The sequence below is a fragment of the Lithobates pipiens genome, unplaced genomic scaffold, assembly GCF_037356315.1.
Source record: "Lithobates pipiens isolate NorthernLeopardFrog02 unplaced genomic scaffold, aLitPip1_a1.2 Scaffold_27, whole genome shotgun sequence".
In the NCBI taxonomy this organism is placed as follows: domain Eukaryota; kingdom Metazoa; phylum Chordata; class Amphibia; order Anura; family Ranidae; genus Lithobates; species Lithobates pipiens.
In genome coordinates, this window is record NW_027507788.1 from 136,952,336 (window position 1) to 136,979,131 (window position 26,796).

Here is a 26,796-nt window from a genome sequence, read left to right on the forward strand (position 1 = left end):
CAATAGTGGGTAAAAGATAGTGGGAAAGCTGCTAACGCTCAAACCAAGTTAATCGTGAAAAGTGAATCCAAAAAGTGTAGCGCTAATGTGTAGCAAGAAAAATAAGATCATACACCTCTCAAGATGTAATGAAAATAAATGGTGTGAAAACTACAACAAAAAACACGAGTGTGCAAACGCATGAAATGCATAGGAACACTTCACGCTAATAGTCCATAGAATAGTGAAAGTGAAGAGATATCTTCTTGTTCAGGTGATACCAAACAATCAAAAGCAGAGCAAAACAACTTGTCTGTAGTCGCTCTCAGCGGTGCTTCAATGATAAATAAGTAAACACTCTTACCCACTGTGGTGGACGCACCTGTCGTATGACAGTGAGTCAGAAAGGCTCGTAATCCAATAGGGGCTGAGGTTGGTGCTGTACCCGGGAAGAAGTTGGTTCAATTTGGTGTGGGATCCACAACTTTTGATTACAAGGCTCCACAAACCGTTCTCGCGACGGGTAGGTATAATTCCAAGGCAATTCCTCAACCCCGAAAAAGCATGCAGACGGCAAAAAAAAAATGAAAAAGGAGGGCTCCAAATAGTGTGGGTCAAACCAAGAGGTTTATTAAAATGTCATATAAGGCAAAATTACAAGGTAAAGGTGATCCCAAATCAAAAAAAGGAGCGTAAAAGCAATGTGGGCTGTCGGACGCGTATCGACACTAAAAGGTCTTCAACTGGGGGAAATCTCTGACCCCTCACATTGCTATTGAATGAATACATTTCCCACACAGTGCTCCAGCCCGGAAGGGCGGGGCTGGCACACAAAAAGTACAAATAACACATATTTATAAATATATGAATTCAATGAAACGAAGTGTGTGTCTTAAAATTAACAAGAATTTGTTAAAATACAATAAGATCAATTGCTTGTATCAGATTACGAAAAATGTATTTTTATCAAGAGATTGGGTATCCTGGAGTGCACTCCAAGCCTCATTTCCAATCCTATCATGTGACGCAGCTCAACCTATAAAAAAAGGTTATGGTTGGTGGTAATAACTGCGCAAAAATATGCCGTACTTAGCCTGATGACAGGTGGAGTCAGTGCGCATACCTGTACGAAAGACTTACCACGCCTATTCCCATTGGGGATCCATTAGACCGAGTGACGGCGTCATTACTAACCACACGGACGCACTCGTGCAATGTGCATCCTAGCATGGTTATCACGTGGCACCCGAATATGCTGTCGCACATGTTCATGATCACATGATACTCCTCCACTGGGGATATGACGTTCGATCACATGACATGGTTCACCCATAGTCGTGTGATGTACATTGGCCTTGTAAACAGTCATGTGATGGGATGTCACATGACTGTCTCCGCTTGCTTTCTACGAGCCTAAAATAAACCCTAATTACGGGTAAGGAATCGTCGCTGCATCATCGTGACAATTGCAACACATGTAAAATCTGGAATACCGTTGGCTGTGGGCAGACCTTGCGCCACATTAAGTTAATATTTAATAAAGGGCATCCATAAAGGCCCCAACTGCTGTCAGAGTGCCTACAAAAGGTAACCGGCAGCAGGAGGGGTCGGTCATTTCTCTCTACGAATTTGAAAAACCATCTTGAAAAAAGAGAGATCAAAGGAATAAGAAACAGAAGCAATACAATCGGTTCGTCAATGATTATAAGGCCAATCTGGTCTTTAATTGGCAGAAAAAAAAACTTATTACTGACCAAGCTACATCTGACAATACTGTGCCAATGGAGCGTTCAGTGCCTATACCTTACAATCCCGATAGGAGGTTAATTTACGAGCCCCCTCCCCCTCCCTCCACTCCTGCACCCCCAGGGAACAGGTTTGTACACTACCCAGAATAGGACTCGGGATGCCCACCACCAGGGTGACGAGGTACGGGGTAGAGATCCATCATACAATAGAGGTAGGGGCAAGTTTAATCGAGTTAGGGTTAATCTGTATGGGAACAAAGGAGGTCCCCATCACCCCGGATATCCTGGAGGGTCACCTAGAGTCTGGCAAGATGATAGATCAAGGTATTATGGTAGAGGTGGATATCAACAGTGCACCCACACACGCCTATAATCGATATGCCCCTCTTCGTGATGAAGATTCTTATGACGCACACCAGGACTCTATTCTTATATGAATCGGGGAGAGGAGGATTACTCCAGAACTCCTTATTATAATCATGATTACCCAGAGCAATCCCAATACCAGGATTTTCACAGGCCCACCCCAATCACTCAGGAAGCCTAAAACCAAACGAGGCGCCAGAGGGGGGTGATGCCTCCAACAGAAAAAGAGAGAACTCCGTAGGAGCAGGCATTTTCAATCTAAGCACAGTGGAACTATCTGATGATAAAAAAACGTGCCTTGGATAAAGGTCTTAAATTCATCCCACCTAGAAAAATGAATACATTTTCCACATGTTATACGTGCAGAAATATATTCGGAAGCTAAACATCCAAAGACATTTTTTTAACTTTTACCTTTGAATAATTCCAATGGGGTTAATCCGAGTAATAATACACACTCTCTGGATTATCCAATCCCTCTCCTTTTAATCCACCCAGCAATACAGCTCCTGCCATTAACGTTTTTCGCAAATTTAGTGGTAGACGACTTTGGTAGTTTGCCTAACAAAAGAATTCATCAGGACCCGTCTATTCAGATGGGTTTAAAAAAAATCTCATCATCCGCCCCGCAGACAAAGGGGGCGGCATAGTTGTACTGGATAAAGATATGTACATTGGAGAAATTAATAGATTACAGGACTTTACCACTTATAGGCCATTACCAGGAGATCCTACTTCCAAGTATAAGAAGGCCTTAATTGAGATTGCAGATGAGGGTTTTGCCCTTAATATCTTGAATAAAAAAGAAAAGGAATTTTTGATTCCACTAGCACCACGGATTCCAATAATATCAATTGCCCAAAATCCATACGAACTCTGTTAACCCTCCTGGCCGCCCCATTGTAACCAGGATGGATTCCATTACATTCAGGATTGGGAAGTATATAGATCACTATCTCCAACCTTTGGTGAAATTGATCCCGTCCTACTTGAAAGACACTGGAGACACAATCAGATTACTAGAAGGGGTCCAATACCATAAGGATCTTATTCTGGTAACTGCGCATGTGTCTGCTCTATGTCCATCCATATCGCATGATTTGGGCCTTTCAGCAGTGGAATTCTACCTGACTAAAAACTCAACTCTTCCTCTTATACATAGGAATTACATCATGGAACTTTTAAGACTTTCTACTGAACACAACTACTTTTGGTGCTGTGGGCCAGGTACATAGACGACATTCTCCTATGGAGGGGAGAGAGTGCTTCTCTCGATGAGTTTATGGCTGTCCTCAACAGGAATGACTGAGGTATCATTTTGAACTTTGAGACCAGTATTACAACTATACATTTTTTTAGATTAAGAAATTACAACTATTAATGACTGTCTGGAGCTTAAAACCTTTTTTTTAAGCCAACGGACAGGAATGGTTTTACCCCGGTAGATGCCACTATCATCAGTGGCTCCGATCTGTTCCTCAAGGTCAATTTCTTCATCTTAGACAAAATTGTACGAGAGAGAGTGATTTCCTTTCCCAGTGCCATATTCTCTGAAAGAGATTCATAGATAAGGGCTATAAACCCTCGGATTTAGATGCGGATATTGGTGCTGTCTCTATGGTAGAACATGCCACTCTTTTGGAAACCAAACCCAAAACCATTAAGGATGATCTTGACGCCATCCCGTGCCCGAGCAGCCTGCGCGCCTCGCTCTGTGATCAGCGAGTCTGAGAGTCACTGGATCACAGATTGGAGTAAGGGGTCGATCCCGACCCCTTACCATGTGATCAGCTGTCAGCCAACGACAGCTGATCATGTGATGTGTAAACAGCCGGCAATCTGCAATTTTTTTTTTCTCCTCACGCTGATGGCGTGAGGAGGAAAAATTTAAGTCTATCACCGGCGGCCATGATTGGGACATCAGTCCCGATCAGGGCTAGCTGCTACAGATCCTTAGTGCCCACCTGTGCCACCTAGCAGTAAGCAACAGTGCCACCTATCAGTGCCTCAACAAATGTGGCACTAATCAGTGCCCATCGGTGTTGCCTACAAGTGCCCATCAGTGCCACCCATGAGTACCATCTATCAGTGGTACCTATCAGTGGCCATCAGTACTGCCTATCAGTGCCGCCTCATCAGCACATATCAATGAAGGAGAAAATTTACCTGTTTGCAAAATGTTATAACAAACTATGAAACATGATTTTTATTTTTTATTTTTTTCAAAATTTTCAATTTTTTTTGTTTAGCAAAAAATAAAAATCCCAGCAGTGATTAAATACCACCAAAAGAAAGCTCTGTTTGTACCATGTTTTATGACCGTGCAATTGTCATTCAAAGTGTGACAGCTCTGAAATCTGAAAATTGATCTGGGCAAGAGGGGGGTTTAAGTGCCCAGTAAGCAAGTGGTTAATTATGACCTATTGAATGTCCATTGTATCATGACATGTGGTATGTCCATCTTTGCTCCCCATCTATAGTAGCTTAGATATTGATATTTATTTATATAATCTTATTTTTCTTCCCTTCTGGAAAAAAATTAAAAATCCTTTTTATATTTTCTTAATGTATTTTTGGGATAGATTCGTTTTTCTTCAGTGAGGTCGCGTGACCAACCACTCCTGCTGCCAGGTACCTTTTGTAGACACACTGACAGCAGTTGGGGCCTTTTATGGATGCTTTTTATTAATTAAATATTAACTTAATGTTGTGCAAGTTCTGCCCACAGCCAATGGTATTTCAGATTTTTCATGTGTTGTAATTGTCACGCTGATGCTGCGACGATGCCTTACCCGTAATTGTTTTGTTTTTTCTTTGTTTTTAGTTTTTTTTTTTTGGCTCATAGAATGCAAGCGGAGACAGTCATGACTTTGTTTACAACAAGGCCAATGTAGTCACCGCCGTCACATGACTATGGGTGAACCATGTCATGTGATCGAACGTCATATCCCCAGCGGAGGAGTATCCTGTGATCATGAACATGTGACAGCATATTCGGGCACCACGTGATCACCACACTAGGACGCACATTGCACGAGTGCGTTTGCGCATCCGTGTGGTTAGTGATGGCGCCGTCACGCTGTCTAATGGATCCCCAAAGAGGAATAGGCGTGGCAAGTCTTATGTACAGGTATGAGCACTGACTCCATCTGTCATCAGGTGAAGCACAAGTATGGCATCTTTGTGCAATAATTATCCTCCCCTTCCCTTCCTCTTCCTCTTCTTCCTCCTCTTCTTCCTCCCTCTTCTTCCTCTTCTTCCTCCTCTTCCTTCTTCCTCTTCTTCTTCCTCCTCTTCCTCCTCTTCCTTCTTCTTCTTCTTCTTCTTCTTCTTCTTCTTCTTCTTCTTCTTCTTCTTCTTCTTCTTCTTCTTTCTTCTTCTTCTTCTTCTTCCTTCTTCTTCCTCTTCTTCTTCTTCTTCTTCTTCTTCTTCTTCTTCTTCTTCTTCTTCTTCTTCTTCTTCCTTCTTCTTCTTTCTTCTTCTTCCTTCTTCCTTCTTCCTTCTTCCTTCTTCTTCTTCCTTCTTCTTCCTTCTTCCTTCTTCTTCCTTCTTCCTTCTTCTTCCTTCTCCTTCTTCCTTCTTCTTCTTCCTTCTTCCTTCTTCTTCTTCCTTCTTCCTTCTTCTTCCTTCTTCTTCCTTCTTCTTCCTCCTTCTTCCTTCTTCCTTCTTCCTTCTTCCTTCTTCCTTCTTCTTCTTCCTTCTTCCTTCTTCTTCCTTCTTCCTTCTTCTTCCTTCTTCCTTCTTCCTTCTTCCTTCTTCTTCCTTCTTCCTTCTTCCTTCTTCTTCCTTCTTCCTTCTTCCTTCTTCTTCCTTCTTCCTTCTTCTTCCTTCTTCTTCCTTCTTCTTCCTTCTTCTTCCTTCTTCTTCCTTCTTCTTCCTTCTTCTTCCTTCTTCTTCCTTCTTCTTCCTTCTTCTTCCTTCTTCTTCCTTCTTCTTCCTTCTTCTTCCTTCTTCTTCCTTCTTCTTCCTTCTTCCTTCTTCTTCCTTCTTCTTCCTTCTTCTTCCTTCTTCTTCCTTCTTCTTCCTTCTTCCTTCTTCTTCCTTCTTCCTTCTTCTTCCTTCTTCCTTCCTTCTTCCTTCCTTCTTCTTCCTTCTTCCTTCCTTCTTCTTCCTTCTTCTTCCTTCTTCTTCCTTCTTCTTCCTTCTTCCTTCTTTCTTCCTTCTTTCTTCCTTCTTTCTTCCTTCTTTCTTCTTCTTTCTTCTTCTTTCTTCTTCTTTCTTCTTCTTCTTCTATAAAATGGAAATGAGGCTTGGCGTGCACTCCAGGACTCCCGATCTCCATTTCAAATTTGATAAAAAAAAATTATTTTTCTTAATCTGATACAAGCAATTGATCTTATATTCTAACCATTTCTTGTTAATTTTAAGACGCCTTTTTAGTTTCATTGAATTAAAAAAATTATGTGTGTGCCAGCCCCGCCCTTGGGGGGCTGGATCACTGTGTGGGAAATTTATTTATTCAATAGCAATGTGAGGGGTCAGATTTGTACCTGTGGAAGACCTTTTTAGCGTCGGACAGCATTTACTGCACCCTACTTTGCTTTTACGTTCCTTTTTTGTTTTGTGATCACTTTTATCTGGTCTTTGTCTTCTTACATAATTTTAATAAACCTCCTGGCTTGACCTGCACTATTTGGAGCCCTCCTTTTTTTTTTTTTTTTTTACGTTTTTATTATTATTATTTTTTTTTTTTTTTTTTGCTGTCCGTATGCTTTTATCGGGGTTTATGAGTAATTGCCTTGGAATTATACCTACTCGCTGAGAGAATGGTTTGTGGAGCCTTGGAATCAAAAGTTGGGGATCCCATATCAGATTGAACCAACTTCTTCCCAGGTACAGCACCAACCTTAGCCTCTATTGGATTACGAGCCTTTTCTGACTCTGTGTTGTATGACATGTGCGTCCACCACAGTCGGTAGGAGTGTTTACTCCTTTTATCTTTGAAGCACTGCTGAGAGTGACTACAGACAAGTTGTTTTGATTGGTGTCACCTGAACAAGATTTCTCTCCACTTTCACTATTCTATGGACTATTAGTGCAGTGTTCCTATGCATTTCATGCACACACTTGTGTTTTTTGTTTTTCACACAATTTATTTTCATTACATCTTGATAGGTGTATGATCTTATTTTTCTTGGTACACATTAGCGCTACACTGTTTGATTCACTTTTCATGAATACCATTTGTTGAATGAATGTCATCCTGAGTGCCGACCATCCCTTTTCCTATTCTGGAAAGTTGATGTCAGCAGCTTTGAGGTCTGAGCTCCAGACACAGCTGTTCTGTGGGAAGGTTGTAGTGCCCACCCAGTTGCAGCTTCAACTCTATATCCACCTTCTTTTGTTCTCTCTACACAACACCCCCCCCCCCCTTTCCGCAATCTGCTTCGGCCCTGCCTCACTTTGTCATGCCTACATTTCTTCCCAACTCCGTTAGTTAACACCTCTGCTTCACTTCTGCCGCTATGATTTTTTTGTATCCTGTTCATTCCTTTTTGTTTTCTGTATTCTGCAAAAAATAAGGTTGATCCTGCTGTTCTTTCTCCACCTTCTGTTATTGTCCTATAATTCAACTAGGAATTTTGCAGCTGTGGTGGCAACTCTGCACATCCTCAGTTTTCAGTGTGTTTCTATGCTGAGCATTTCCTCTTGATTACATCTGAGCAGTCCATGTGACTATAGAGTCACATATGTGGGCATATACAGTGCCTTGCGAAAGTATTCGGCCCCCTCGAACTTTTCAACCTTTTGCCACATTTCAGGCTTCAAACATAAAGATATAAATTTTTTTTATTTTTTGTGAAGAATCACCAACAAGTGGGACACAATTGTGAAGTGGAACGAAATCTATTGGCTTTTTGAAACTTTTTTTTTTTTTTTTAACTAATAAAAAAATGAAAAGTGGGGCGTGCAAAATTATTTGGCCCCCTTGCGTTAATACTTTGTAGAGCCACCTTTTTGCTGCGATTACAGCTGCAAGTCGCTTGGGGTATGTCTCTATCAGTTTTGCACATCGAGAGACTGAAATTCTTGCCCATTCTTCCTTGCAAAACAGCTCAAGCTCAGTGAGGTTGGATGGAGAGCGTTTGTGAACAGCAGTTTTCAGCTCTTTCCACAGATTCTCGATTGGATTCAGGTCTGGACTTTGACTTGGCCATTCTAACACCTGGATACGTTTATTTGTGAACCATTTCTTTGTAGATTTTGCTGTATGTTTGGGATCATTGTCTTGTTGGAAGATAAATCTCCGTCCCCGTTTTCAGGTCTTTTGCAGACTCCAACAGGTTTTCATCCAGAATGGTCCTGTATTTGGCTGCATCCATCTTCCCCCTCAATTTTAACCATCTTCCCTGTCCCTGCTGAAGAAAAGCAGGCCCAAACCATGATGCTGCCACCACCATGTTTGACAGTGGGGATGGTGTGTTGAGGGTGATGAGCTGTGTTGCTTTTACGCCAAACGTATCGTTTTGCATTGTGGCCAAAAAGTTCGATTTTGGTTTTATCTGACCAGAGCACCTTCTTCCACATATTTGGTGTGTCTCCCAGGTGGCTTGTGGCAAACTTTAGACAAGACTTTTTATGGATATCTTTGAGAAATGGCTTTCTTCTTGCCACTCTTCCATAAAGGCCAGATTTGTGCAGTGTACGACTGATTGTTGTCCTATGGACAGACTCTCCCACCTCAGCTGTAGTTCTCTGCAGTTCATCCAGAGTGATCATGGGCCTCTTGGCTGCATCTTTGATCAGTCTTCTTGTCTGAGCTGAAAGTTTAGAGGGACGGCCAGGTCTTGGTAGATTTGCAGTGGTCTGATACTCCTTCCATTTCAAAATATGAAATATGAAATATAAAAATGAAGGATCACTAGTGTCATTTAAATGTTACAAAGAAATTAACAGAATATGTAAAAAGGAAATCAAGGATGCAAAAATTCAAAATGAACGACGGATTGCAAAAGATAGTAGGACAAACCCCCAAAAATTCTTCAAATATATTAATAGTAAAAAGGTCAAGTCTGAGCATGTAGGCCCTTTACAAAATAATCTAGAGTTGGTGACGGGAAAAAGAGAAGGCTAATTTATTAAACCCTTTCTTCAGCTCTGTGTACACAAAAGAGCATGGGGGAGCGCATGTCCATAATGGGGGTGATGGTGACCCAGCCCCAAGTGATCCACAATGGCTCAAAAGTGATATGGTCCAGAAATATTTAGACAGAATAAAGGTGGATAAAGCACCTGGCCCTGATGGCATCCACCCACAGATCCTAAAAGAATTGAGCTCTGTAATTTCAGAGCCATTGTATCTAATTTTTAGGGACTCATTAATTCCGGAAATAGTCCCACTGGATTGGCGCAGGGCGAACGTGGTGCCTATATTTAAAAAGGGATCAAAGTCTTTACCAAGTAACTATAGACCTGTTAGCTTAACTTCTATAGCTGGGAAGATACTGGAGCGTTTAATAAAAGACCACATCGACGAGTTCTTGCTGAACAAAAACACTTTAAGCAGCAGACGGCATGGATTCATGAAAGACAGAAGTTGTCAGACAAATCTGATTTCTTTTTATGAGGAGGTAAGTAAAACCTTGGACAGAGGGGTGGCGGTGGACGTGGTATACTTGGATTTTGCAAAAGCGTTCGATACAGTTCCGCACACACGGCTCATGTGTAAGGTAAAGTCTACAGGTTTGGAAATATCAGTTTGTAAATGGATAGAAAATTGGCTAAAAGACAGAATTCAGAGAGTAGTGGTTAATGATTCTTACTCTGAATGGTCTAAGGTTATCAGTGGTGTACCCCAAGGTTCATTGCTGGGACCCTTACTTTTTAACATCTTTATAAAGGATATTGGGTCTGGGATCAAAAGTAACATTTCTGTCTTTGCAGATGACACCAAGATATGCAGTGGAATAACGTCCTTACAGGATGTCTCTAATTTACAAGCCGACCTCAATGCTCTGTCTAATTGGGCGACTATGTGGCAGATGAGGTTTAATGTTGATAAATGTAAAGTTATGCACTTGGGGGGGCTAAGAATATGCATGCATCATACATGCTAGGGGGAGTACAACTGGGGGAATCCATAGTGGAGAAGGATCTGGGGGTTTTGGTAGACCATAAGCTCAATAACAACATGCAATGCCAAGCTGCTGTTTCCAAAGTGAGCAAAGTCCTTTCTTGTATTAAGAGAGGTATGGACTCCGGAGAGAGAGATATAATTTTGCCCCTGTTCAAATCATTAGTAAGACCTCACCTGGAATATGCAGTTCAGTTTTGGGCACCAGTTCTCAAAAAAGGATATCGGGGAACTGGAGAAAGTGCAGAGAAGGGCAACCAAACTGATAAGAGGCATGGAGGAGCTCAGCTATGAGGATAGATTAGAGGAACTAAATTTATTCTCTTGAGAAGAGGAGAATAAGGGGGGATATGATCAACATGTTCAAATATATTAGGGGTCCATATAGTGAACTTGGTGTTGAGCTGTTCTCTGTACAGTCAACCCAGAGGACATGGGGGCACTCTTTACGTCTAGAGGAAAACTGGAGTTAGTACTTACCGGTAACTCCTTTTCCGGTGGTCTTCCAGGACAGCCCTTGAGAGATGGAGCTCCTCCCATCGACACAGGAAACACATTGCCACAGTTCAAAAGGCGGTCCCTCAGGTCCCTGGTCAGTCATTCACCAAGAACCGAAGGATGGAACTGAAAAACATATAAACCATAACAGGTAATAACATTAGTACATCACTACAATCAAATAAAGGGTGGGATCGTGCTGTCCTGGAAGACCACCGGAAAAGGAGTTACCGGTAAGTACTAACTCCAGTTTTCCCAAGTGTTCTTCCAGGACAGCCCTTGAGAGGATCCCCAAGTACTTACCAGATTAGGGGGGGACCACGGCCTGGTGGACTTTCCTCCCAAAGGCCTGATCCTGACTAGACATTAAGTCCAGTCGGTAATGCCTTGTAAAGGTGGAAAAGCTTGACCATGTGGCTGCTTTACATACCTGCTCCGGGGTGGCACCAGCTCTTTCTGCCCAGGATGCAGACAACGCTCTTGTGGAGTGAGCTTTAACACCCTCAGGAGGATCTCTATTCAAGGCCTTATACCCCTCTGCTATAGCTAGCCTAATCCATCTGGCTATGGTTACTTTTGAAGCTTTCTGTCCCCTACGCTGTCCGGAAAAAAGGACAAAAAGGGAGTCTGAGATTCTGAATGGATTTGTTATTTTAAGATATTCTAGAATACACCTCCTCACATCCAATAAATGAAAACGTTCCTCTTTCTCATTTGCTGCATTTTGACAAAATGAAGGGAGGACAATATCTTGGGACCTATGGAAGCTAGATGCTACCTTTGGTAAGAACCCAGGGTCTGTCTTTAGAATGACTCTGTCTTCTAGTATCTGTAGGAATGGTTCCCTGATGGAAAGTGCTTGGATTTCACTGACCCTACGGGCTGAAGTGATTGCCACCAGGAGAACTGTCTTAAAGGTAATAAGCCTTAGGGAGGCCTCTGAGATAGGCTCAAAGGGTGACCCCCAAGAAAGCTTTTAGCACAACTGCTAAATCCCAGGATGGGACTTTTGTGATTCTGACTGGCTTGCGTCTAGCGACTGCCTTACAGAATCTAGCGACAAAAGGATTTTCCTGTAAGCGTTCATCTAGGTATACACTTAAGGCAGCTATCTGTACCTTAATAGTACTTAGGGTTAAACCCTTGTTTACACCTTCCTGTAAAAACTGTAGAATATTAGCCGTATTTATGTCCCGGCTATTCAGCCAGCTATTGAATTTTTTCCAGACTTTTTTGTAAATAGCTCTCGTGACTGGTTTGCGACTCTGTAGTAAGGTCGCAATTACCTCGTCTGACAGGCCCTTACTCCTTAAGATTTCCTCCTCAGTAACCACGCTGACAGCTTCAGTGTGGCGACCTGCGGATGGTAAAGAGGTCCCTGCGACAGGAGGTCCTGTCAGTAGGGAAGTCTTAGAGGTGGATAATCTGTCAATTGTAGCAACGTTGTGAACCACGGTCTCTTGGGCCAAAAAGGTGCTACTAGAATCAAACAGGTTTTCTCCTTGAGGAATCTTGCTAGGACCCTCGGAATGAGATGAAGAGGGGGAAATGCATACGCCAGACTGAAAGTCCATGGAGTTTGCAAGGCATCTACCGCCAGGGGTTGATCTCCTGGGTTTAGCGAGAAAAAATTGGGAACCTTTGCATTTTTCTTGCTCGCAAAAAGGTCTACCTCTGGTTCTCCCCAGTGAGCTGTTATGAGATTGAATGCCTCTGGATGTAAGGACCATTCTTGGTTCGAAATCCTCTGTCGACTCAAGAAGTCCGCCTTGTTGTTCAGCTCCCCTTTCAGGTGAACTGCAGAAATGGATTCCAGATTGGCTTCTGCCCACTGGAGAATGCGTCTGGCTACCAACATCAAACGAGGACTTCTGGTTCCTCCTTGTTTGTTTATGTATGCTACAGCCGTCGTATTGTCTGAACGGATTTGTAGATGGTGACCCTGTATTGCGGGGTGGAAAGCTAGAACAGCTCTCAGGATTGCTGTTAGTTCTTTCCAATTGGAAGAGAAACATTTCTCCTCCGGGGTCCACTTGTCCTGGACCCAGCTTGAGCCTAGGTGGGCTCCCCAGCCCCAACTGCTCGCATCCGTTGTTAGTGTTGAAGTGATAGGAAGGACCCAATGAACCCCTTTGTTTAGGTTCTCCCTGTCCTTCCACCACCAGAGGGAGCGTTTTACCCTTGAGGGGATCAATACCTCCTCCTCCAGATCTCTGCCTTTTTAATTGTTCTAACAGAAAACCCTGAAGTTCTCTTTGATGGAACCTGGCCCATTGTACGGCTGGAATGGCTGCCGTCATAAGACCTAAGACCGACATTACTTCCCTCACCGTACACTTGGGGCTGCATTGAAGAAAAGATATTCTCTGCCACAGATTCAAAATCTTTTCTTCCGGCAGTATAATTTTCTGATCTACAGACTTGATCCAGTACCCCAGATACAGGATCTCTTGTGTTGGGGTTGTCTTGGATTTCTCCTGACTGACAATCCACCCTAATCGACTCAGACTGAGTTGAGTCAATTCTAGGTCCTGAGAAAGACTACTCTCTGAGTAGGCTGTTAGGAGCAGATCGTCTAGATAGGGGATAATTGAGACTGATTGAAGCCTCAGAGGAACTAAAGCCTCTCCGAGAACCTTGGTAAAGATTCTCGGAGAGGATGATAGACCGAAGGGAAGTGCTCTGCACTGAAAGTGGTAAACCTTTGTGTCTATCTGCACTGCCATCCGAAGGAATTTCTGGCATTCCTCCCTTATTGGAATGTGCAGATAAGCGTCCCTTAGGTCCAGGGTTGCCATAAATGTCTCTTTCTGCAGGAGATTCTTTATGGAATAAATGGACTCCATCCGAAATCTCTTGTAACGGATGGAGCGATTCAGTGGACGGAGGTTCATAATTAGTCTGAATCTCCCTGACTGTTTTCTTACCACAAAGATGTGCGAGTAAAAACCGTCCCCTTGTTCCTGAATAGGGACTGGTGTCAATACTTCTTGATCTACCATTTCCCCTATTAGTAAGGGTAAGGCCCTGGCCTTTTCTGAGTGACTTGGAAGCTTTGTCACCAGAAACTTGGAAGGAGGGTTGCTGTGAAATTCCAGCGCATGACCCCTTTTTATTATATTTAAGACAAACTCGTTCGAGGTTGTCTCTTCCCATTGAGGAAGAAATTTGCTTAATCTTCCTCCCACAGGAACCCTGACGTCACTGGGGTTTGGGATCCTGATTGGGGCGGCTAAACAGTATGCCCCCTTTTCCTTTCCCTTTATGTCCCGACCAATGTTTTTTGGGGGTTGAACTCTTCTCTGGTTTAGAGGGTTCCTTAAAGGGACGAAAAAATTTTCTTTGAAAATTTTTCTTTTTTGTGGGAAAGGTTTTCTTTTTGTCCGCCGTCCTTTCTAAGGCGGAGTCTAATTCAGGCCCGAAGACTAAGTCTCCTGTAAAAGGGACGCTGCACAGGCGGGTTTTAGACGCCGTGTCTCCCCCCCAGGTTTTCATCCATACTGACCTTGCTGCCACTGAAAGTGCTGCAGATTTAGCCGTAAATTTAACGGAGTCCGTGGAGGCGTCAGAGATGAAACTGGTGGCCTTAAAAAGCATAGGGAAGGATGTCAAAAGCTCCCCCCTAGGAGTGCCTGCCTTTAAGTGTTCTTGTAGTTGCGATAACCAGAACTCCAGGTTTCTAGCTACACAGGAAGTGGCTAGAGCTGGTTTTAAGCCTGCCATAGAGGCATCCCAGGCCCTCTTTAAGACAATGTCTGTTCTCCTGTCCATGGGATCTTTCAGGTGGCCCATATCCTCAAAGGCCAGATCAGCCTGCTTTGAGATTTTGGACAGAGGGGCGTCTAGTTTTGGATTTTTATTCCAGACCGCCTCTGGGCTCTCATCAAAAGGGAACCTTCTCTTAAGGGATTTAGGAAAGAAAACCTTCTTGTCTGGTTCAGACCACTCCTTAAGGACAAGGTCAGAAAGCACCTTATGTATAGGAAAAACCCTTGCTTTCTTTTTCCCCAGAGCCTCATACATTTGATCATGTCTGGATAACTGAGTTTCTTCCTCCTCAATTTCCAGCGTATCATAGATAGCCCCCATTAGCTCATCTACTTCCTCGAGAGATGATCTATATTTTGAGGCTTTAGATGCTGCTTGATCCTCTTCCTGACCCGAGTCAGTGTCAGAGGATTCGGGGCTAATCGACGTGGGGCTAGGCTCCCTGACCATACGGGGCTCTCCTGAGCTGGGTGTTGTAAGGCATGGTGAGGATGAGATTATAGTTGTTTTACTCGTGGAGGCAGCTGCAGCTGATCCCACGTCAGTGATTAACTCCCGGAGGGACTTAAAGGTCGACGCCATTTCCTCTTTAAAGGAGCCCAAAAACTTTGCTAAAGGGGAATCTGCCTCAGATTTAAGCAAGCTTGCAATGCATTGCTTGCATAGGGCTTTGTTAGAGCCAGAGGACAACCTATTCCCACAATTAGGACACTTTTTGCGGCCTGTCTTGTCTTCCCTTGGCATCTCTTTAGCCTGAAAATAAGAAGACAAAGGATTTCTTAGCGTCAGCACCATGTCCCTCTTAGAATCACCACTAACAAACAACCTCACTGTGAGTAAACCGCCACCGTGGGGCACTACAGGGCCCAGCCTACAAACACCACCACTCCACCAGAGTAATAGCATGCCCAGCAGCCTACCTGGGTTTGGCTGGTGCCTGTCTCCGCCGGAGTATCCTGGGGAATAGCCTCCATGGTCCCCCTCTGACGCTCCGAATCCCGCCGCTAATCCGGTATAGCTGGACGCTGGTCGGGCTTCACAGGCACAGCGCTGGCTCTCCCTCTCCTCCTTGTACCCTAGAGACCCGGAACCGGAAGTCTCGGCACGCAGTGATGACGCGGTTCCGCCGGAAGTGAACGCTCGGCGTCTCCGACCCCCTGCAACGAGGAGGGAAGATGGAAGGTTCCACTCACCACTCCTGGGGGAAACCGGCGTCATTCTGCCCCTGGCCACCTCGGCACTGGAAGGAGGAGGGTAACGGGTCTGCTCCGGTTCAGCTGGACGGTACCCGAGCCAAAGAAAAAAGGTATGGACCCAAACTGCAGCCATAAACCAGGACCCGGTCCCTTAGGCTTGCAGGTTCTCAGGCAGCCCCTGAGAGGGGCCTCCAGGTTCCTGGCAACATGTTCCTCCGACGGAGGAAACACAAATGACTGACCAGGGACCTGAGGGACCGCCTTTTGAACTGTGGCAATGTGTTTCCTGTGTCGATGGGAGGAGCTCCATCTCTCAAGGGCTGTCCTGGAAGAACACTTGGGAAAAGAGATTTCATCTTCAAGTACGGAAAGATTTCTTCACAGTTAGAGCTGTGAAAATGTGGAATAGACTCCCGCCAGAGGTGGTTCTGGCCAGCTCAGTAGATTGCTTTAAGAAAGGCCTGGATACTTTCCTGATGGTACATAATATAACTAGGTACTAACATAGGTAAAGTTGATCCAGGGAAAATCCGATCGCCTCTTGAGGGATCAGGAAGGAATTTTTTCCCCCTGCTGTAGCAAATTGGAGCATGCTCTGCTGGGTTTTTTTTGCCTTCCTCTGGATCAATTGTGGGCATAAAATTGGGTATTTGGATTGTACGATTATTTTTTTATTTTATTTGTTTTTTAAGGTTGAACTGGATGGACTTGTCTTTTTTCAACCTGACTAACTATGTAACTATGTAAAATGATCGCTTGTACAGTGCTCCTTGGGATGTTTAAAGCTTGGGAAATCTTTTTGTATCCAAATCCGGCTTTAAACTTCTCCACAACAGTATTTTTACGGACCTGCCTGGTGTGTTCCTTGGTCTTCATGATACTCTCTGCGCTTTCAACAGAATCCTGAGACTATCACAGAGCAGGTGCATTTATACAGAGACTTGATTACACACAGGTGGATTCCATTTATCACCATCAGTCATTTAGGACAACATTGGATCATTCAGAGATCCTCGCTGAACTTCTGGAGTGAGTTTGCTGCACTGAAAGTAAAGGGGCCGAATAATTTTGCACGCACCACTTTTCAGTTTTTTATTTGCTAAAAAAGTTTAAATTATCCAATAGATTTCGTTCCACTTCACAATTGTGTCCCACTTGTTGGTGCTTCTTCACAAAAAATTAAAATTTTATATCTTTATGTTTGAAGCCTGAAATGTGGCAAAAGGTTGAAAAGTTCAAGGGGCTGAATACTTTCGCAAGGCACTGTACACAGTGGTAAATGACAGCCCACCTTCTCCCTCCCCGTGCCCACTAACCACCTAAACACAACAGGGCGCTGGATAATACAAGGAGGCCTCGCCACCCTCCTTTTCTAAGACACAGGTTGGAAGTGCGTGACACAGCCTGTGCTTGACAGAATTTCGCCCACACCATTGTTTGTTTGTTTTTTTTTTCTCAAAATTAAGATATTGCATTTTAAATTTATACAGTACCTTGAAATGTTCCACATTTTGTCATGTTACAGCCAAAAACATAAATGTATTTTATTGGGATTTTATGTGATGGACTAACACAAAGTGGCACATAATTGTGAAGTGGAAGATAAATGGTTCAACTCCCCCCCCCCCCCCCCCCCCAACTATCTGAAAAGTGTGGCGTGCATTTATATTCCGCCCCCTGGGTCCATACTTTGTAGAACCACCTTTTGCTGCAAGTCTTTTTGGGTATGTCTCTACCAGCTTTGCACATCTAGAGTGACCACAGATTCTCACTTGGATTTAGGCCTGGACTTTTGACTAGGCCATTCTAACATGTGAATATTCTTTGCTCTAAACCATTCCATTGTCACTCTGACTGTAAGGTCGTTATTCTGCTGGAAGGTGAGCCTCTGCCCCAGTCAAGTCTTTTGCAGGCTCAGACAGACAGGTTTTCTTCTAAGATTGCCCTGTATTTGGCTCCATCCATATTCCCATCAACTCTGACCAGCGTCCCTGTCCCTGCTGAAGAAACTCCTCCCCTCAGCATGATGCTGCCACCATAATGTTTCACAGTGGGGATGGTGTGTTCAGGGTGATGTGCAGTGTTTTTTTTTTTTCTTGTTACTCCACACCTAGCATTTTGCTTTTAGGCCAAAAAGTAAAATTTTGGTCTCATCTGACCAGAACACCTTCTTCCACATGTTTGCTGTGTCCACCACATGACTTCTCGCAAAATGCAAATGGGACTTCTTATGGTTTTGCTTCTTGCCACTCTTCCATAAAGGCCAGATTTGTGGAGTGCACAACGAAATAGTTGTCCTGTGGACAGATTCTCTAGAGTTGCCATGGGCATCTTGGCTGCTTCTCTAATTTAATGCTCTCCTTGCCCAGCCTGTCAGTTTAGGTGGATGGCCATGCCTTGGTAGGTTTGCAGTTGTGCCATACTCTTTCCATTTTTGGATGATTGATTAAACTGTACTCCATAATATGTTCAAAGCTTGGGGTATTTATTTTTTTTATAACCTAACCCTGCCTTTAAACTTCTCCAACTTTATCCCTGACCTGTCTGATGTATTCCTTGGCCTTCATGATGCTGTTTATGCGCTAAGGTTCTCTATCAAACCTGAGGGCTTCACAGAACAGCTGTATTTATACTGAGATTAAATTACACACAGGTGGACTCTATTTACTAATTTGGTGACTTCTGAAGGCATTTGGTGCCACTAGATTTTAGTTAGGGGGATATACACATACTTCATTTTTATGGTATTGAATATAAAGCGGGCATTATCCTAATTTGGCTGCAAAAATTTTAATATTGTTTAAATTCTTGTTTTTGGGTTCCAATCTTTTTGCATTGCCATAAAAAAGCCAATTCTTCTTCTTCTCCTTTTTTTTTCTTTTCAGATTCATGGTTGATCTGCATGTGGACAAAGTAAAAAGCTATGTTACCATAGTGACCAAAGTTGCAAAGGAGGCTGGCTTTACAACTACTGAAAATATAGACTGGAAGAGAGATTATATTGCCACGTTTGAACGTTTGGAGGACTATGTAGAGGAGAAAAATGGACATTGAAAGTTTTTTGCTTATATGGTATTAGACTTGGACTTCTGAGGTTTTCTGCTAATGTTATTACCCACAGAATGTTAACAGGTTATTGAACAGACCATCCTTAGACTTTCATCTAGCACAGCTGATAGACCAAAGACCTTTTTTATTTGATGTATATAAAAACCAAATGTTCAGTTTCCCTGATTCCATCCTCTTGCAAGGAAATCCTGTAGCACAAAGCTGCAACTAAGCAGCACCTTCTGAAGCTGCTAGTTCCCTGGCTGACATGCTTATTCTTTTGGTTTCCATACTGACCTAAAACAAGAGTGGAAATGACTTTGCTTGTCAAATGTTCTGGGATTTAAGAAAAAGCTAAACCAGAGCTAGCCAGGTGACTAGTATGGATGTTGGCAGTGGCAGCCTATATTTTGTGCGAGTCCTCCTCCTTTTTCCAATTCTGGAAAATGGTCTTGTATTCACGCCCATTCAGTGCCACTACTCGGCTTATAAAATGACCTCCGACAGAATAGGGGGTCAAGAAACTCAAGAAATGCACACCTCCCAACTGCTTACATGCCACAGATCTACTATCCACTTGTGAAACACCACTGGAATAGTCAAGATGTGCACTCAGTGAAAATGGAGACCTCACTGCATCTGTTGAGGTTAGTATGCGCTTTATAGTGCTGGCACGTTAGAGAATGCAAAGGGATCATTTGCAACCACAAGTAATCCACCCACTGATGTAGTCAAAAGAAGAATTGTACAATTCTAAAAACCATCAAATAATAACATATAAAAAATGCTATCACTCGAGACAAGCCAGCAGTGACTCCAGTATGCAAAGCTCTGCCCAATGCATTTCGTCCTAAGTGATGTCATCAGGAGCTGCTGATAGCCCTTGATGTCCCTAACAATTTAACTCATTGGGTCGTGCTTTACATACTGACTTGCACAATGTTGGTTTGTCTCAAACAGCAGCATTTTTATGTAAGTTACTAATTGATGCTATTTTTTTTTATTGTACTAATTTAAATAAATGACATTATTGCAATACTTCTCTTTCATATGAAACACCAATGGGTGAATTACTCAGGGTTGTAGAAGTTCACATTTCCAACTTGCTGGGACTAAGTGTATTTTGACCTCTAGATGCAGTGAGGTCTAGTTTTGGTGAGTATGCATGCTGATTATTCCAGTGGCGGTTTCTATTATAAGATTTTATTTAAGGCTGAGCATCGATCAGCACATACAAATGTACTAATAAGTAATTACTGGCTCATCTGGCCCATATTTAATAAAATGCTTCCTTTTTAAACTGGGCCTTACACTACAAGCAAGGTCTTGCATTTTGTGTTTGCACTTCTCTCTCCCCACCCCACCACCCCAAAATTCCAACTCCCGACTTAGTGATGAAAACAAAAAACCTAAAGTCAAAAATGTTGGTTAATATACTGTAAATCCTTGACCACTAACTTGTATAGAGTATGAGGTGCTGTCGCCATTTTTTTCTTATGAGACCCAGGGAACATGAAGTGGTCTAAAGAGCCCAGTATAGCAGCATAAAGCCAACAGACATTTATATCCTCCTCCACTCTAAAGAAAGAGAGGTTTTGGCTGGACATTGTGATCCCTAGTTATTCCTCAGCTTAACCAAGTGTGTAAAATGGCTGTGCATAGTCAAACTCTGTAGGGCAGAGCCTGATCCCAGAAGTTGCATGCGGCAGCTCGTAACTATAGCTGTCTGCTAATCTGTTGAAATAACCAGAATTCTTCAGTTCCTTATGTGGTGCTATGTCAGTGCATTCTTTTCACCCAAACTTTGGCTATTGCTGGTTTTTGGGCATCTAAAGCCTTGTAGGGCATCCTATGCAGCGGGAAAATCTGCCACAGTAAAAGCTATGAAAGATGTAATTTTTTCTCCGTTCTTGCTGTGAGGAAAGTCTCTCTGGGGACACAGGCAGTAATAAAACTTCTAAAAGTAGAAAAAATGAAAATAAATTGGCTTTAGTTCTACTTTTATTGGAAGGCACCTCCAATTGCCCGAGCATTGCTTAGGTTTTCTTCCTATGCCCCCCAGGGGCCCAGACACCTAAGGAGCTCCTTAATATAACTACCATGCAGAGCTTGGAAGAGTAGAGTGTGTGTGTGTGTGTGTGTGTGTGTGTGTGTGTGTGTGTGTGTGTGTGTGTGTTCGGGATGATCTGGTCAAATGAAACCCTGCCTGTTTTAATTTGCTGTCGGTGTACAATTTGAGGCGCTTTTTTTGTTGACTGTCCCTGGAAAATGTAAAGCAAAAAGGTGATGAAACTGTAAATCTGAATAGGGGAAACATTGTTCTACATTTGTAATGTCTTGCAATGTACAGTTTGCATATGTATTTTGGATTTTCCTGGAAATTGTACCTTCAGTAAAAGTGACTAAATAAAACCACGTAGTGGAGCACAAAGTTTTGTGCTACTTGGGACTTAAAGCCATGGCCTCCGAAAAATTGCTGTAGGTAAAAACTAGTTTGGGAAGGCTACTGCTGACTAGGATAAGTGTGAGGACATTGGGGACCTCCTCATCTCTTCAAGAAATGTAAATTAGGGGTCTGCTCTCATTTTAAAGAAAACCTCCACTGAGAACCTTTTTAGTAGTAGGTTGAAAATACATTCTGGATATATTTTTGTACTACGAAGCTTATTCCATTTACTTATTGTTTAAATTATACTTTTTCCTGCAGTATATTTTGACGTTAACTGCATAGTTGTATAATGATGAAATATTTAACTTATAGTTGTTTAAATAAATTTTTATGCCCATAGGAAAAATACTTCTGATCTTTGAGGGGCATATAGCTTATGACTAAAAAAAAGTATTTATCTTCTTATTTATTATGTTGGTGGAATTGGGTTTTTTTTTTTTTTTAAATAATAAAATATTTTCATGTGAAACCATGTTCCTTTCATGTCTTAAAACAAATAAAAAAAAAAAGTATAAAATATTTCAATGAAATTCCTCCCATAGTGTACAAAATTTAGCCAAATGCATTTGCAAAACAAGGATGGACTAGAGGCAGTGAAAGGAAAGCTAAAGCAAGACCGATGAACATTCCTCCAAGAACCTAACTCCTGCCTTGGGCAGGAAAAGCAAGCTGCCACCATGGAGATAGAATACTAGAGCAACATGGTTTGAAACCAGAATGTTGGCGCAAGGAAGGCTCAGTTGGTACAGGGATGCAGGCATACCACTCTCCACACAGGTCTTAAACCAGGCTTGAGTCTCTGCATCTGGATGCAGTTGTGTGCACTCCATGACATCTACACCTGGTGTCCATACACACTTGCACACAGGCAATACTGGTGCTAATGAAGCTATCTAAAGCCATTCCTCTCCTTCCTTCTTGCCAGGTAATTGTCAGCTGTTCTTGCTCTGACATGTATACCTGTGAGCCAGCACTATTGATTCAGCTTGTTTCTGACTATTGTGATCCCATATGCTTGGTTGTGTAGATGGAAACCCATGGGCATAAGTGAAACCGTAGAAGAAGAAAAAAAAATTATCTTTGGGTTATTCACCTAGTCAAGTACATAAAAACCAAACCAAGAACTAGACAGACTATATCCACAGGTGAAAACTCTCTTGGAGCAAAACTCTTAACTGGTTTATAGTTGAGATGAGCAGTTCAGTGTGGTAGCTTTTTTTTCATTAGCGCTACTTAAAGTGAAAGTCCATGAAAAAACTAAAATCCCTTCTTCTATAGTATCCACCAGCATTCTAACACTAACCTCTCTACCCCTGAAAAGAAAAAAAAAATCGGTATACATTTTCTACAGGCAATCCAACCTGGGCTCCAGTGGCAGAAGCTCTGATCCCACGCTGAGTTGTCAGCTGGGGTTTCGCTGTGTGGGTGGGTGCAGAGGACACGTCCGTCAATGGAAGCCCCATAGTAACTCTATGGGTGATGTCCCTTCCCATTAATTTCACAGCCATTGTCAGATGTGTACTCTGCAGAGCTTCCCCTGCTGGAGATCAGGTTGGATCCTGCAGAAAAGGTATGTATACTGATCTATTATTTTTCTTTTCAAGGCTAGATAGGTTAGTGTTAGAATGCTGGTGGATAAAGATGCAGGGATTTTCTTTTTTTTTTCCATGGACTTCCATTTTAAGTTTTAACTGTGCAGCATTGTTCAACATCAGTTTTATTGGAGCTTGTGACTGAAAGGGACCACCTTTTAAAAAGGTGGGGAAAAAAAGCATATACAAGTCTGTTTGTTTGTTTCTCTGTGTAACGTCTGTAAGGCAGAGGAAGTCTTGTACATAACACAGCGTATAGAGTTTTGCTTTAAAGTGATTGATTGTAAAGTCTCGTTTAGTTATTTTTAATAGAAGAAAAAAAAAAAAAAAAACAACATGTTTTGCTTACCTGCTCTGTTGCAGTGGATTTGCACAGAGCAGCCCAGATCCTCCTCTTCCCAGGTCCCTCTTCTGTGCTCCTGGCTCCTCCCTCCTGTTCAGTGCCCCCACAGCAAGCAGCTTGTTATGGGGGTGTTGCAGCTCCCTGTATCTGTTCAGGCATGGAGCCCCGCCTCCTCTCATGATTGGCTAGCTGACTTTGGTGCCAGCCAATGGCTCTGCTGTTGTTTCTCAGCCAATCTAGAGGGAGAATATCATGTGGCTGAGACACTCATGGACTTCACTGGACAGTGAGGGATCTAAGGTAAGTGTTAGGGCGGCTGCTGCACACGGAAGGCTTTTTATAAAAGATTAAAAAAAAAACCTTCTGACTTTATAGAGATTGTAAAGTTTACTTGTGCAGCGGATCATCAAAAACGATGGAATAGCCTACTTCTGTTATGCTTTGTTGATTCAGCCTTCCTGATATCAGGGAATCTAGTAGATGACTCTAAAAGAGCACATAGGAGGGCACACATGGCTAGTGCATTTCTGAATTATCGTGTAAAGAAAAAAACGCAGCATACAGCCAAATACTCACAAAAATAAATGTGTACTCGTGTCATATGACACTAAATCTCAAACCAGTGAGGGAATAGCGTGGCCAAATGCACTGTAATGCTGCACTACCAAGCTGATGAATTTCGGGGGATGCACCCACTTCTTTATAGCTGTACGCTCTTTTACAGAGGCACTCTTGTATCACAATGGGTTCCTTATAGCTAAAGAGACTTGGCAACTTCCTTGGCTTGTCAGTTGGAGAATGTTCTTCCTGATGGAAAGTTGAAATGGGTGGTCTCATTTATAGGCCATATCATAATCTTTTAATATATACAAAAGCTTCAGTGTCTGTATTTATAACGTGGGCTGTGACACATCTTGTGAAAGGATCTGTTTTCTTATACAGCTGAATTACTGGTATATTGGACCCCCCCCCCCCCCCAAGACTTTTTGTGTAGGAAGCCTTCTTTAGTACAAATGGATTAGGCACAGATGTAATGCAGCCTAATTGGTAGCTATTGAAGGACCTAATGTTTGGTTTACAGTCCTTTTTCCATTACTGCATTTGGTGGTTTGTCTAAAGCTGGGTACACATGGATTGAAATTTGGCCAGTTCAGCAGGGACTTGACTGCTTTTGATCTGTGTATAGCCCTTTGTTTAACAGAAGGCAATCCTTAGGCTTGGTTCACACTAGTGCAGGCCGTGTTTGCCTAGGCATGATAGCCCATTCATTTGAATGTGCTGCATGAACTACAGAAAAAAAGGTGCATGCACCTTTTTAAACTGTGTATGCAGGGAAGACCATGCAGTTCTCATACTCCCAATTATGATGCGTGGGGGTGCCCCTCAAAATGAACGGCCGCTTGGCGGTTCTCGCAGGAGCATTGTGATTCGATGCGATACCTACAACCAGAACGCACAGTGCGGGCTAGTGTGAACCAAGCCTGAGACTGGCTTCGGATTAACTGTAAAGGAAAATGAGGTGTCCCCTGGATGCCGCATATCTAAGAAATCCTACAGAGATAGATGGAGTGGCAACCTCAGCCTGGATTCCGACCAGGCCACACCACTGTCCTGCTGATGGGGAAAAAAATAAATAAGTATTCGATTTATAAAAAAAAAAAAAGTAAAATGTCTGTTCACGCTAGAGCGATTTCTGCTCGCTTTCTGTAATGGCAATATGACCAAACCTAAGAGGATATACACGCATACATTGAGAAAAATATGCCAACTTTTCTAAACCTTCCCCATTGTAGGAAAAACAAAACAAAACAAAAACAATGGATGGAGGTGTACTTGAAAACTCCTAAAAAGAGAAATCTAGATTTTCCGCATTCAAGAAAACTGGAGGCACATTTCTTTTAAATATATAGCTTTCATTTATTCATTAACAGACAACGTTTCATTCAAATACATTAATATTAAAATATGTTCAAAAGGGAACCTTTTATAAATTACGGCATCACTGCTAGAACAAGAAACAAGAAAACCACAGGAGGAGAGATGGGTCATAAAGCTCTAGTTGGTTCATCCACAATGGTCCACCACATGCAACAATCTCAGTGTTTAATGATTTGCAGTGGGTGGTAAATTAAGAAAACGAGTAAACTGCTATGAGATAATGTACAAAGCCATTTAAAAGGTGGCTGAAAACACTTAACATACAATGTTTTATACCCCACAGTATTGATACCACAAGAAGAAATGATGGTCTGCAAAGTAAAGTAACCAGTGGCCGTAAATGTTTACTTTTGATTGGTTGCTTTAGATCTTATCCGAATAACTTTTTTTTCCATTTTAAAGATTTTTTTTTTTTTAACAAAAACATTAATGTTCATAGCGCAAGCTGATAAAAATACACATTTTTGGTGTCGCAACAGCAAGATTCGGTGTACTGAATGGATGTGGATGAACGTCTTCTAGAGCCTTATATACACAATGCTAAGCAGTTTTCTATTTCCTGACCTTGTACAATAAAAAACAGTGTTTAACAATAACAGCTTTAGAGATTGGTGCCACGCCTAAAAGAAAGATAATAAGTAAGAAAATGTAAAGAATAAGCTAGATTTAGAAGGCAAAATGACAAAAGAACAAATTAGGGGTCATTTACTAAAGTTTAATGTGGATTTGCCAAAATTGAGCCAACCTGTCTTTGTACAGTGAAGTGACATTGCATGTGTTCCTGCAGATAATTAACCCGTCATGCTCTATTGCAATAGTACCCACACGCGCACACACACCCTAAGCCTATGAAAGGGTATAGGAAGTGCAGATAGATACTAAACTTCCATTATCCTGAGCGAGGACTGACTACCATATACACACATTAATCATAAAGTAAGCATGCAAAGGCACTATATATGCCTCACTTAGTGCAGCTTAGTGGATTAGCTGGCAGTGCCATCAGCGCACTTTGTAATACTGCAGAAGCTGCTTGTCTGAGAGTCCTCATCTGAAAAGCAATGGATGTGGTAAAGGTGAGAAACAATCAGAGGGGTGCCTCTAAGTATATATTAAAAACACTTTATTATAAAAGCAATATCCACTCACATGGAAGTAAATGACGTTGGGTACATCTCTGGTATGAGCAGATGGGACTACAGGTAGCAGAGAGAGTGTTTCTACCTGGCAGAAAGCAGCAGGTCAGATCCCAGAGAAGATGAGGGCAGTGAGTCGTCTAATCCTGCAGAAGACACTGCCACAGCTCCAGAACTCCCGCCTGGTCACCACAAGAATGGAAGACGGCCGTGCGGTGACCAGACGGGAGTTCTGGAGCTGTGGCGGTATCTTCTACAGGATTAGACGACTCACTAGCCCTCATCTTCCCTGGGATCTGACCTGCTGCTTTTTGCCAGCTAGAAACTGACTCTCTGCTACCTGTAGTCCCCCCTGCTCATCCCAGAGATGTACCCAACGTCATTTACTTCCATGTGAGGGGATATTGCTTTTATAATAAAGTGTTCTTGATATATACTCAGAGGCGCCCCTCTCCTTGTTTCTCTCCTAGCCCTACTGGAATTTGCTTCTGGTCTACTTTGGTGGCAGCCCTGACAGACTCCCCTCATTTTTCTCCCCTGATACCTGCTGTTTGAACTATTATGGATATTACATGAGTAATATTGAGGTATCTGAGCATTGCGCTTTTTCCTTGTTAGATATGGTAAAGGTGAAGTGTCATTGGTTGGTATTTTCATATGC

At 42.6% G+C, this 26,796-nt stretch overlaps 1 protein-coding gene across 3 annotated transcripts in view; it reads left to right on the forward strand.

Annotated features, from left to right (window-relative positions):
• DNAAF3 (dynein axonemal assembly factor 3) overlaps positions 1-21,132 on the forward strand; it is a 65,689-nt gene extending 44,557 nt beyond the window's left edge. For all 3 annotated transcript variants that reach the window (XM_077457541.1, XM_077457540.1, XM_077457543.1), the window contains exon 12: positions 18,515-21,132. In XM_077457541.1, the coding sequence (XP_077313667.1) occupies positions 18,515-18,683 (169 nt within the window). In that variant the 3' untranslated portion in view covers positions 18,684-21,132. The remainder of the gene's footprint in view (positions 1-18,514) is intronic.
• Positions 21,133-26,796: the final 5,664 nt, after the last annotated feature.